Here is a 14,266-nt window from a genome sequence, read left to right as displayed (position 1 = left end):
CATGTGTCAGTTCCCATCCCCAGCAACAGCACACAATTACCTCTGCTGTTGCAGTAAACACTAAACTCTCATATATATTATCCAAAGAAGTTCCCAAATACAGTACAACTATATAAAACTTAACAAACACCATTCTTATATGATAAACACAGGTGCTAAAACACACTTATTATTAATGCAATTAACACTGCTGCTATATAACACAAATTTACTGTAAAGATAGTATAGTACTGGTAACACTGGAGGAACTCTTGCCATCCACAAGTGGACTTAGGTTGACCCTGATAGCGCCAGTTATGTTACACACTTGTGTACTGCTTCACATACAAGCGAGTTACTAGCCTTGCCATATAAATAGGCCCCAGAACTCCACCCAAGCTCATTTCGTGCCATCATTACCATGTAAGTGGATTCAGGCCATTTTAAGATATTGGCAATATTCTTTCTTGGTAAAATTCTACACTACCCAACATGTTTAGTTCATTGCCTGAAGTAGCAATGGCTTTTTGGCGAGTCCTGGATAGGGACTCTGGGTTCGAGTCCCTGTCCAGGGACTCGAACCTTGATGGGGGAGGGGGGAAATGTGTGTGCTGCTAAAGTACTGTACTTGAATTTAAGCAATTACAAAGCTTTGTGCATCTCATGTCTTTTGGTATAAAATTACTGAGAACTGGGCACTCACTCATTAATATAATGTTGAAGTGTACAGTATGCTAGTTATTTTTCAGAGTTTACAATTGGAGTGCCCACTGTCGTGAGAGTTCTTACCTGTCTTAAGTAACAATATCCCAGCCTAATTCTAGCAATTACTATATCACATTGGCAGATGCATTGTACATATAGTTCACAACTCTGAACATACTGCCTCTTTTAATACAGTACTAATGTTTTGAGAAAATCAGTAGGAGCCCTGAGGAGGATTCGAACTCGAATTCTTGGTACTCCCAAGCACATGTTCTAGACAACCACACCACGATATTGTCGAAAGCAATGCAACCTGGGATTCAACTTTTGCTTTTGACGATGTCATGGTCTAGGGTGTGTGTTTGGGAGTACCAAGAATTCAAGTTCGAATCCTCCTCGTGGCGTCTTCTGATTTTTTCAGTAATACATCACGTTAATGTGATTTCATTGTGCACTAATGTTTTCTGCGCCTTGAGTGACTGTGATTGTGCTGTCACATCTAGTTTCTGAAAGTAGTGTGGTGTTAATAATTCAGATTGGAATACATAGGTTCAGCTTGATTTCATGCTTGTTACATACATATTAAGTTGACATCTCTCTCATAATTTATATTGACTGCTAATTTATTGTACATGTTATATACAATGAAATCCCAATGTGATATATCAATGAGAAAATCTTTGGAGCAGAATGGAAATTGAACCAGCATCCTTGGTAACCCCAGACTCGTGCCTTAACCCACGATATACTGAAGATTATTAACCTAGGATCCACCCAAATCCACTAGGTGTCTGGAGGTACCGAGGTGGTATCCAATCCATATTTTACAAATAACCTGCATGCAATCTGGTATGGGTAATGGAGCTCTTTACCAAACGCTCCCTTCAAATACGTTAGGAAATAACAATAACATGATGTATCTATGAGAAAGTTTTCTCATAGTATGGACACAAAAACCACCATACTTTCTTGTAAATATTTAAATAAATGAATATATGCAAATACTGTATTGAGTACAGTATAGCCATTTGCAATTTGTCGCACAAGTGAAACCCTTCTGCCACACCTCCCCCCCTTCTTTCGTCATGTCATTCTCTCCTTCCCTACAGTGTACATGTGTCTGTTCTAATCGTGACTGTAGGTCATTTAGGATGTTTGAGACCCACCACTTTCAATATTATTGTCATTTCCCCAGCAACACCATGCCAACAAAGCCCCCCCAACACCACATGCTGACACCAACAACAAGAACTCACACCAACTTATGAGACTTCCAATCACTCATTATCTAAGTGTAGTTTACAGGATGAGAGCTATATTTGTGGTGTCTAGTCTTCCCACCACACTGTCATATACTGTAATGCTTTTAAACTACTGATGGTTTTGCCCACCACCTCACTTAAAATGTTCCAACCATCTACCACTATGTTTGCAAAAGTGAATTTTCTGATTTCCTTTGCAGCTTTGTTTAGTTAGTTTAAATCTATGGCCTTTTGTTGTTAAAGTTCCAGGTCTCAGGAATTCTTCCCTATCAATTTTGTAGATTCCTGTTACTGTACTATTTTGTAAGTAGTGATGATATTGTCTCTTTCTTCCCTCTTCTAGTTTTTGGCATATTTAACACCTCTAGCCTCTCCTCATGGCTCTTGTCTTTCAGCTCTGGGAGCCATTTAGTTGCGTGTCTTTGCACCTTTTCCATTTTGTTGGCACCATACAACTGCTGCATATTCAGACTCTGTTCTCACAAAGGTTGTGAACAATTTCTTTAGTATTTCACCATCCGTGTATTTAAAAGCAGTTCTGAAATTGGAAAGCTTAGCATAGACTCCTCGCATGATGTTTTTTATGTGGTTCTCGGACGACAGTTTTCTCTCCAGAACCACCCCTAGCTCTCTCTATCAGAATTTTTTAAAGCTTTTTCCACATCATTTGTTGGGTTTGGTGATATTAGAATTTAGGAATTCTCATGTTTGAAGTCTATGAAAACATGAAACATGATTTTGAATACAGTATTTTCATATTTTCATAAATATTGAATATTTTGATTTTGAATTTTGATTTTAATTTTAGATTTTGAATATTTTCATAAAAGAAAGGCCTTCAATATTCCATCATCCCAAGCCATTGCTTTTCTTACTACTGCATCCACTTGGGGATGCCACACAAGTGCACCAATCCACTTCCCACATTCAATTACAATTACGGTACCCCTACTCAAATCTCTGAATATGTTAGACATTAAGTCACTGCACATTCTCTCATGTGTATTATACATATATAAAACGCTAAACTATAATGCCAATCCTGATCTCAAAAGCTTCATAGAAGGTTGTAACAGAACCCATGAGCACCACACCAGAAATAAATACAGTTTTGATATTCCTAGAGTACGACTTAATCAAACCAGAAATGCTCTACAAATCAAGGGGCCCAGAATGTGGAATGACCTTCCCAACCATGTTAAAGACTGTACCTCTCTCAACCAATTTAAGTTAAAAACGAAGCTATACCTAATAAATTCCCTGTAACCTACCTTACCCCTCTGTTGTCAACCCATGTTTTTTTTTTTTTTTTCAAATCAACGCTGTTTGAATGTAATTTTCTGTAATAATTTGTAATTGTATTTGTGCTGCTTTTTCAACAATGTTCCCCCCTCTTTTACCTCTATTTTTATTTGTACTCAACACATTTTATTCTTTTTACCCATTAGTTTTAAGCTTTAGTCATTAGTGTTTTTTCCTGCCCGAAACGCTTTGTGTAATAGTGGCTTTAGGAATTGTATGTACTAGCTCTATCTATAAAGCCAACAAACTTTGTAAAATCTCTTTATGTATGTACCTTTACCTAAATAAAAATTATTATTATTATTATTATTATTACTTAAATGTTATTTCCATTAACATTATCACTTTTGTTCTTAACATGTAATATTTTAAAATTAGATTTTATTTAGTGTTAGTACAGTACAGAATATAGTCTGGTGTCATAGGGTGGGAGGGATAGGGTCTGCAACAGTCTGTGAGAGGAAAGTGAGATGATGTGGGTATATAACATTATTCCAGGCTGTGCATTGTATTGTTGGGGGTGGTGGGGGTGGTGACAGCATCGCCCATCATCCCAGAGGCAGCTCGGGCCCTCTACTACAACCATGGAATGTTTGAAGGAGACATTAAGCTTCGTGCTGGACAGCAACCTGCGGTAACTACTATCTTGAAATGATGATTTGTATTGTACATCATTATATATGACATTCCACTGGCATTACTGTTACTATTTTTTTAATTTACTTAGAAATGAAAGATACTTTTTCAAATACTCAGTATACATAAGAGCTAACTTTTTATATATGAAAAATAATTGGTATCCTACTTATTCAGAGAGTTGGTTCAGCCATCTTGGGAGATCAATATCTCTGGCCAGGTGGTGTCATACCTTACACCTTTGCAGATGTTAGTACGTATCAGCCTCTAATTCTATGATGTATTATTGTATAACCAAAGTGTTCATCCATATACAGTATTTTGACAAATTTCTATATCACAAAATCTCAGAATAACTTAACAACATTTTCTGGTAATCACTCAAGGAGAAATATGTTTTCTTTAATAGCAAACTCTATTAAAACATGTGTTGTCAACACGTTCAAAAAGTAACCTTTTCACCGCCAGGCAGTGCAGATCAAAGTGCAATCCTAGGTGGTATGCAAGAACTGGAGGAGAAAACATGCATCCGCTTTGTGCCTAGAACCTCAGAGTCAGACTACATTGAAATTTTCACCAGTGGTTCAGGGTGAGTCATTGAAGAGTGGAAATTATCGGTTGCAAATATCTGATTGTTGGTGCCATGACACACGTCAACTTTTGTAAACAATACTCACGCTGTGTTTAACCACCGTACTGTGCACCTGGTTTCGGCAAAAATTTCTTAGTGCAATTGTTAAGGACATATTTTTGTTGTTTTTATAAATATTCAGGTAGAGTGAATGTCAAAATATTTCCAAACTCAACTATTTCCATTTCAAAACACAAAGAGTAATGAAAATGTTAAAAAAAAAACATTAACACACAGTATAGCCTAATTAAAAAAAAAAAGCACAGCTCTCAGAGTGCCTAAAGGCACTTTGTGCAGTGCAGTAGTTAAGGTAACTTTATATTGGCAGATGTTGGTCATATGTGGGACGACTAGGCGGTCTGCAGCAGGTGTCACTTCAAGCCAATGGTTGCATTTACCATGGCACCATCATCCACGAGCTCATGCATGCCATTGGCTTCTATCATGAGCACACCCGTATGGACCGAGACAACTACGTCTACATTAACTATGAAAACGTCGAGCCTGGTAAGTATACTTACTTGCTTAGGATAACGACCAGTACCTTAATACATACGAAAGATTAAAGTCAACTGCTACATAATTGATTCTTATGACTAATTAATTAATTACAGTACTAGAATTTTTCCAGAGAGCAACATTTGTAATGGCCTTGATGGTGAAAGAAAGGGATACTTATCTATCAGAACTTGCCAACCAATGTCTACAGTGGGGCGAGGTCTAGCTCTTTGTGCCTAACCTGCTACCCCTCTTGTACCTGTTGCTATAATTTACCTATTTTGGCATTTGAATTCCATGTTGAATCTGGCTATAAAGTTGTGGATGGAGGTGGTTTCCAATACAACTGCTTTCTGGGCATTACCCCTTGTTGACCACCCATACTGGGTATGAGTATTTCCTTACATTTTTTTGGACTCATTTGCACTTCCAGCTTCTACTTGTATCCTCTTGTCTTACATTTTTTTCAATTTGAATAGGCTGCCCTTGTCCACTTTGCTTATTCCATTCAGTATCTTATATGTTGTGATCAAATCCCCTCTTTCTTAAATCCTCTAGGGGTGAGAGATTTAGTTCCATTAGTAAATTGTCATAGCTTACTCCTCTTATTTCTGCAACAATCTTGCAAACCTCTCTCCTTATCAAATTTTGGTTTTATGCTTCAAAAGGTGCAAATTTCATACTGGTGCTGTATAATCCAGTACAATACAAACTCGTTTAAACGAACTATATGGAACCAACCCCAATTTGTTGCAACCAGAGATGCATTCCTATTCCATATGAGCTAATTTCACTTGGCAAAATTTTCAATTCAATTCAACATGTCTGCAAAAAAAATTTAACATCTAGTTTTCCTTACATTCCAACCCACAAAACTGATTTCAAAAGGTAGCAGGGCCATATCTGAGTGAACTAAAATCTTTTCAAGAGCTTTCCCAAGGCTCCAACTGTTTCTTGTAATGTTGAGTCCATATATATAAAAATCATCAAAAACATGACTGGAGCCATATTAAGAGTTACCATTCGCACCCTAATATTTCTCGCTCTCTATGGCCTGATTTCACTGAGCAATAATGTAATTTCAACCAGTCATATGAAGGACAACTACCAAGAGAACCTGTCTCAAAGAGATTTAGAGACAGGGTTCTAAATCTCTAGACAGGTGCTGGATCTTTAGATTTAGATCCAGCATATTTCTCATGTCCTAGCCTTAAAATCTCAAAGGAAAAAGTATGCATATTAACGAATGAAAACGGGAATCTCAAAATTAAAATGAGCCACAGAATTTGGTTTTAAATATGCTCAATGGCTTTCCAAAGGTCCCTTACTAAGTTTTAAATATTGTACTGTCCTACCTGATAAGCCAAACAAACTTGGGATAGCTTTACACCCTCTGTCAGCCATATAAGTACCACATTATTCCTGACAATATTTGCCTCCAGAATTTTGAACAGGAATACTGTCCAAGTATTTATGGCTTAAGTGGTTAGGCAATTAAATAGATTTTTTTACCCAATGCGAGAAAAAGCATCTCCTGTTTTCGGTACTACAATGTCTTGTTGAGCTCAAAGTTATTGCCCCTTGTATGAATTGCAATGAAATTTTTAAAATTAGTGGTCTGGATTAATAACTTCCAATCCATTCAGAATTTGAAATGGTTTGACAAAATCAGCCCTACCCTATCTGATCTGTAGTTGTACTAGTCATGAGGCCCTCAATATTTCTTGATATAATAGTCTACTCAAAGTTCTGGGGCAATTTTTGTTGCTCTGCGTTGAAATTTTTTACAAAGCAGCTGAGGGCAAGGTCTCCATGCTTGGATACAGTAGTCCAGCTGGATTTGTACAGATGAATAACTAAGAATTAGATTTATTTTTAAGATTTAGTTAGCTTAGGTGCATCATAACCCCAAGGCGTTTTCTGCTTCATGGTTGTTACTTTAGTTACGATGTGCACTGTCATGCCCGACATACAATACTGTATCTTGCATTTTCAATATTGAAAAGCATTTGCCAGTCTTCTGACCATTTGTTCAAGACAACTGTGTAAGATCTCTATGTTGTTTGTTTTTCCACATCTAGAAAGGGTCTTTAAAAAGGTTGGCTCTATGATGTAACCTTGCAGTGCTCCACTTAACATTTTTCAAGTCAGGTTTACTTTAATTTAACAATGCTTTATTTTAACCATTCAAATATTTTCCATTTATTCCATGTGTGGTACCTCATTACAAACTTTAAAGAGTAAGTAATCCATGTACAATATATCAACTGGAAAGCCTTTGTTAAGTTCGTTAACTTTTCAAAAACTGCAAGAGACGAGATTTATTTTTACAAAACCGCATACTTTTATAAAACTCCACACCGAGATGGTGAATGACTTCCTCTTAAGGTTAAAACCACAAACTAAGTTTGTCACTATATGAGGTTAGGTCAACTGCTTTGAAATTCCTTGACAAACCTTTTCTGCCTATCTTTAAGATTTGGGGAGACATTTACATATTTCCAATCCCAGGGGGTATTTTCATGAATTTTTCTAACAGGTTTTAGTGATAAGACAGCCCATCAGCCAGTTTCTTTATGATTTTGAACTGAATTCCATCAACACCTGGAGATTTTTTTTTAATTTTGATTATGCTCTTCCTGATTATTTTGCAGCATATACGTATGCCTTCGACATTGACACGTACTCGCGCTATGTGGGTGAAGACTACCAGTACTACAGCATAATGCACTATGGCAAGTATTCCTTCTCCATACAGTGGGGAGTCCTTGAGACCATTGTTGCTCTGCAAGATGGTATTGACCTCACCGACCCTTATGATAAAGCTCACATGTTGCAAACTGATGCAAACCAGATCAACAATCTATACACAAGTGAGTGCAGCCTAAGGCAGTAGACATTATAAGGCTAACCTCTACGTACATCATGAGCTGAAGCCATCTTTAATATAACCATTTATTTAAAGAATCAAAGAAATCATTGAATGTTTACTTTCATTACCCTAATATGTTGAAATCCTCTTAAATGCAATGTTAACAAGATTATAAAATTAGCGAGAGAAGGAGAAGGTTGGATATCACCTACCAGGGCAGTAAGGAAGGCCGATGAGAAGATGACACGGGGCAGGAGTCCATAGTCTCAAGCTGAGCTCTCTCTCTTTAATAAGGATGGACATGGAAGTGAAAGTTAATGTTGGTCTGATGACCCTTGTTGTAAACACACAGAATAATATAAGTACTGTAATAGTACTACAATCTCCCCTTGTCCATGGTACAATTCTATATGAACACTACCATTACATAAAGTACTTTTTTTATATACAGTACAAGTAATTATCAAAAGAAGGCACCAAACTGGAAATATATACAGTACAAGAGTTGTTACATTCTTGTACACCCACCAGCACGCATACCATTTCAGGCACGTCCTTAATCCTATGTTCCCCGGAATATGACCTGCCAAATCGTTTAACAACCAGGTACCCATTTTATTGTTAGGTTAATCAACAAAAAGCATAAATGAGAAAAAAAGGATTAGGAGTAATTTGAAAGAAACAAAGAGGTACTTGGCAATAATAAGATAATAAACAATACAACTTAAGCCATTTTGAAAATAAATGTTATAAAATAAAGTGCAGCTAGAAAATTTGAAAACAATTTTACAGACATTGAGATCAAAGCAGCACTTAAATAATAAATCAATGCATCCTTCTGTACATAATGGAAATATGCTAGCATTAGCTGACACTGCCTCTGAATTTAATAGTTCTATCTTATTAATAGAAACAACCCCTGTAAAATAAAAATCCCAGCATCTTAAGTCAGATCAAATTAATTACTAGTAACTATCCTAATTCATCATTTTATTTATATATATATATATATATATATATATATATATATATATATATATATATATATATATATATATATATATATATATATATATATATATATATATATATTTATATATATTTATTTATATATATTTATATATATTTATATATATTTATATATATCTATATATATCTATATATATTTATATATATCTATATATATCTATCTACCTATCTATCTCCCCCACCATTAGTTCTTCAGATGTTGCTAACATAAGCCGCTCACTTGAAACTACAGCTTACCATTCTGAAATACAACCTATAATTTATTAAAAAGCCTCAAGTGTTTTAGTGTTAGCATTATTCTACAATAAATCACTAACTCGAAGCTTTCCTATATGTCATGCAAGACAGAATAATGCAAGTCCATGACAGTAGCTTCAGGACTAGCACTACAAACCAGACATGACAAGGGATGATCATCAAAACCTTTACAAATACTGAACAAATTGGAAGATATTAACTTACCACTTCTTAAAAAGGACCAATGTATCTTACATATGGAACTACAGCTTCAAGCTCAATACAGGATAATGTAGAACAGAAACACGAGATGCCTTTTCACCCATAGCTAATAAACCCATGAATTCGCCTGTCCGCAGAGGTCATAAATACCAAGAAGGTACTCCAGGTTAAAATTAAACTACATAATCATCAGGAATTATGGGGCAGGGAGGGGGGGGGGAGGAGGACCACTGAGAAGTGGGTGAGTGGCTTCTTGTACCCACTGAGGCCAATAGAGATGGTGCCCCTCAGGTAAATACAGGAAACTATATATCCAAATTATTTGAGAAACTAATACATGGACAGTTTTACTCCTACCTAGCCATATAAATATTTCAATTTGGCCAATTTGGCTTCAGACTCCTAAAGAGCACCAATTATGCCATAAATATCCTTGGTTTCACATCAATTGTGACACTAGCTCTCCACATATGTCAGTTGCTTAATTTAGAAACTACTTGTGGTCGATCTCGAACCCATTGTTGATGTGACGACTTATACTGAATTTTGTATCTCGCTCATCAAGATTGTAACTTGCATAGGTAAATGAATTGTGGGGTTCAGTCCCTGAGCCCATTATGTGCCTCTGTAACCCTTTCCACTACCGCCCACAAGATGGGTATGGAGTGCATAATAAATGAACTAAACTTGGTTTCATGCATTTGGCTCATGATGAAAATTAGTAGCTCATGGAACTACATATCTGAAAACCTTTAACAGGTCTTGACATTGAACATTATAATAATATTCTTTAAGTATTATTATCATGGAATCAAGAGTCAGACTCTACAGTACTCTACATGCAATCTTCTCTTAGTAAAATACCCCAATAAATTGACCTTGAATGATGCTAATTCTCCATTTTTGCTTAATAATATTGCTGCTTCCTGGGGAAGCATTCTTGGCCAATTCTTTTTATCTACATTAATGCCCAAGCAAATGCTACCCAACACCATAAGCCTATACTATTTGCAGATAACCTTTACCTTCTCAGCTACTTACTAAACATCTTAAATGGTATGGAAAATGTCAAACTCGATAAAGTTCATGTCTGTAGGCTAACAAACTCACTCTCTCAATATTGATAACAGAAGTATGTAGTATGTCTTAAGTAAACCTACCAGGTAAATAAAGCTAAGAAAAAGTAATTATCAAAAGAATGCACCAAGCCAGAGATATTATAAGAATAATATCAAGAAGCAACTGGAGTTCTATGACCCAGAGCCCACACAGACCCATAATGAGACTAACTCCTGGCAGCATAGAACCCTTTAAATCCTGGAACATGCCGAATGTAAAATCACTAAAAAATTTTGTAGTACAGTACTAAATTTACACAAGTGCTGTTAATATACAGTGGAACCTTGAGTCAACGAACCTCGATTCAGTGAAAATCTAATTGGAACATATTTCCCATGCTAGATTTACTTGCCTGATTCAACGAACAAGAGTTTGCTGAAGCCAGGAATGTGTGGATTTGCTTCTGATTTTGGGACTGAGTTCACAGATGGAGGCAATATTACTAGATACAAGTGGGTCCTTGGGAAATCCATTGAGCATATTTAAAACCAAATTTTCTGCTCTTTTTATTTCCAGTTGCAGAGGTTTTTTGTTCAGTAAAATACGAGGCCTTTTTACTTTGAATACAAGATTTTGAGGCTTGGGCGTGACAAATTTGTTAGATGTGGTTAAATCTCTTCAAAGACAGGTTCTCTTGGTTGTTGCCCTTCATATGACAGGTTGAAATTATAATTTTGCTCACTGAAATAAGCACATGTAGTGTGGGAAAATATTAGGTATAAATGGACACACTTGATATGGGTTTAATAATTTTTTAATGATTTTACTTTGGCATTTTTTTTTATCGGACATTTGGAATTTTTTGTTAGGCTTTTTTTTTTTAGCCAAAATGTAACTCTTAAAATGGCTCCAATCACATTTTATTTATGATTTTTGTAAATGGACTCAACATTACAAAAAAACAGTTGGAGCCTTGGAAAAACTATTAAGAATATGTATTTAAAACCAAATTATACAGTTTGTTTTCACTTTGAGTTGGCAAGGTTTTCGTTCACTTAGGTATAGCTTTGCTACCTTTTGAATGTATGTTTTGAGGTCAGGGATGTGAAAAATGAGCTAGATGTGGTTAAAAATTTTTTCAGATATGTTCATATAATAACTATATGTTGAAATTTAAATTTTGCAAAGTCAAATTAGCCCATACACATTTGAAAAACATCCTGGAATTGCAATGAATCCTACACTGCAATGAAGTGTGTTTGGTCCCATGCAGTTCACTGAATCGAGGTTGTACTGTATACAGTAGATAAAACAAAATATACATTACCCAGTATTAAGTGCCCCAAAAATTATGTAAATCTACTATTCAAATTCTAAAATTAGTAATTTTACCTCAACTGCTAATCATAAATTTTAACATGCTCTACTTAAAAAAAAATTCCACAACATAATTACCAGAACAGTGTGTATATTATATTATATTATTATTATTATAATATATATATATATATATATATATATATATATATATATATATATATATATATATATATATATATATATGTATATTTTGTTTTGTTTTATTATTTAAAAGTAATAGTTTATAAGATTATTTACAAGGACAACCTTAAAAATATTATATGCAAACCCATCATTTATAATTTTATAAATAGTAATTACATATCTGTTAATCAAACTTGAGTATGCAATACAGTATAATTAATTAATACTGAATTTAATAATTTTTAATAACGTTAGTAATTCTAAACTACAGAATTGTGTGACCATGATAAGGTTAAAAAAAAAATTTACACAAAATGCTGTGTAAACCTAGTGGCCTTGTAAACAAAATTGATCCTTGCAATGCACACGCAAATGCTTTAATCTATTACATATTCTTTACAAATACAAATATTTATCCTCTTCTTCACATTTCAAATGTTTTGAAATTACAAACACATTATTCCAACCCATCCTCATGTTTAGATAGTACTTTTTGTAATGTATATGAATGGGCATACAAATACATATATTGATGTAATGGACAATTACAGTAGATATTCAGTATCTACTGAATACTACAGTAAAGCACGAGTAATATACTAACATAAGTAATATGTATTTATTAGGCCTCAGATAGCATGTATTAGCTATAGGATGGTTAGGTTAGTTTTATTAGCAAAATAAATACAAAGCCTTTTCTGGTTTGTCCAAATTCAAAAGTACCATATTTTACTTTCTAATTGTCCTTTATGTCAATTTATGTACTGACCCACACCATTATTATAAGTACTTTCTAAACAGGAGGATAGGCTGGATTATTCTTTTTTTTTTTAATTTCTTCATTTATCAGTCTGCTGTGTATTATTTAATATTTTTAATAATAGTTTTTTCCATTTCCATTCCATTACTGTACTTCTGTCATCCTTTTTGAACCTGCAAGTATTGCTGCTTCTCTTTCTACTTTAACTCTTGATTGGGATCTTCTCTGGTTTCTCGTCTTTGGTTGCATTCTTCATGTCACCAAGTCCATTCTTTACCAGCTGTTGAAATTTCTGAAATTGTTTTATAAATTCCTCCTCCATAAATAATTAGGACAATAACAAAATGGAGAAAACTTACACATATTGGGTCTTTCCTTCACCTTCAATATAAATTTTTTTAAATAAATGAACTGTACATACAGTTACTGTTGAAAAAGCCAGAAACCTCGTTCCAGCTGCCCATTAGCGGAGAAATAAAAGTCACGTCAATTTTTACTGTATTGCTATAAAATAAAAGCAAGTCAAGAAATACATGATGTATGATTGGACTTGGTTTCTCAGGGGTGGGGACATTAACCCTGTCAGGCTTATCTGTGCACCTCAAGGGCCAATTACCGACTTTTTCCAGGATGCTACAAATAACATTTGCCTAACTCCTGGTACCTATTAACTGCTAGGTGAAGATGAGACTCAAGTGAAAGGAAACACTGGTCAAGTGCTTCTTTCCTGCCATTGGAATTGCACCAGGGAACTTTCAGCAGAGACCAGACTTCACGTATTGCATTACTGGGTTTAAATCGTCGAGAAGCAAAAGCCTGTACATAAAACGAGAGAAAAACCTGGGACTGGATTTAATCCCAACACTAATGCCAGATCCTCATGTGATGAGAATAATGTCAGAAAAATACATGAAATTGGCAAATATAAAAACGGCATTTAATTCTCAAAAGTGCAATTATCATCACACATGGATCCCATGGGTAATGCAGTTATCATTTGCCAATTTTAGCTATTACTGCATGATTTTTATAGTAATGTAAATATGACTATAATACATCTATATGGATGCAGTAGAGTTAACCAAGACCTGTTAAATATTCTATCTCTTTTCATTGCATAGCATGTGATGAGGTTATCACATACTGTACTAGTGGCCTGAGGTAAAATACTGTAAAGTCAATTCACAATTTGGTCCTTTCCTTCCAGCGTTCGAATATATTCCTGGGAGATGTTACTTGACAGAATGGCGGTAAAGGAGTGAGTTGAAACGCCTTCTTTAAGCTGTCCCAGGGACAGGTTTATGTATTTTATAGGTGTACATATTACATTGCAGGCCTAAATACAGTACCCACTGTTTCTGTCAATTCTGTTTACATAAATAAAATTATTCACCACAAAAAATACATCAAGTAAACAAACAAGTGAACTCGCAAACAAAAACCATCACACTTGATCATTCGATCCCTCTCACACTACGAGTCTGCAAACTATGTATTCAATATACACTCATTCCACAGACTACTATGTACACCTCACTGTCATACTTTGGCATGCAACGTTAATGTTTTAG

The 14,266-nt window shown here is 35.0% G+C and overlaps 2 protein-coding genes across 3 annotated transcripts in view; one reads left to right on the top strand and one right to left on the bottom strand.

The window, feature by feature from the left end:
- The first annotated feature begins 250 nt into the window (after positions 1 to 250).
- Positions 251 to 7,997, top strand: LOC123766492 (astacin-like). The gene is made up of 6 exons (XM_045755678.2): positions 251 to 402; positions 3,747 to 3,882; positions 4,062 to 4,137; positions 4,353 to 4,473; positions 4,844 to 5,022; positions 7,668 to 7,997. Coding segments are annotated over exons 1-6 (756 nt in total). The 5' UTR covers positions 251 to 400; the 3' UTR covers positions 7,910 to 7,997.
- Positions 7,998 to 8,575: 578 nt separating this feature from the next.
- LOC123766490 (SLIT and NTRK-like protein 2) overlaps positions 8,576 to 14,266 on the bottom strand; it is a 24,092-nt gene continuing 18,401 nt past the window's right edge. Inside the window, exon 8 of one of the 2 annotated variants that reach the window (XM_045755675.2) lies at positions 8,576 to 12,987. In XM_045755675.2, the coding sequence (XP_045611631.1) occupies positions 12,898 to 12,987 (90 nt within the window). In that variant the 3' untranslated portion in view covers positions 8,576 to 12,897. The remainder of the gene's footprint in view (positions 12,988 to 14,266) is intronic. The other variant, XM_045755676.2, reaches the window with a different exon arrangement.

The sequence above is a fragment of the Procambarus clarkii genome, chromosome 62, assembly GCF_040958095.1.
Source record: "Procambarus clarkii isolate CNS0578487 chromosome 62, FALCON_Pclarkii_2.0, whole genome shotgun sequence".
NCBI classification, from domain to species: domain Eukaryota; kingdom Metazoa; phylum Arthropoda; class Malacostraca; order Decapoda; family Cambaridae; genus Procambarus; species Procambarus clarkii.
The sequence above is the reverse complement of the archived record's forward strand: the minus strand, read 5'-3'. Positions and strand labels throughout refer to the sequence as shown.

Excerpts from the sequence above, each read along its gene's own strand:
- LOC123766492 (XM_045755678.2), top strand. Across the intron at positions 3,883-4,061 it reads GTGCTGGACAGCAACCTGCG|AGAGTTGGTTCAGCCATCTT; the intron begins GTAACTACTATC and ends CTACTTATTCAG. Across the intron at positions 5,023-7,667 it reads CTATGAAAACGTCGAGCCTG|CATATACGTATGCCTTCGAC; the intron begins GTAAGTATACTT and ends ATTATTTTGCAG.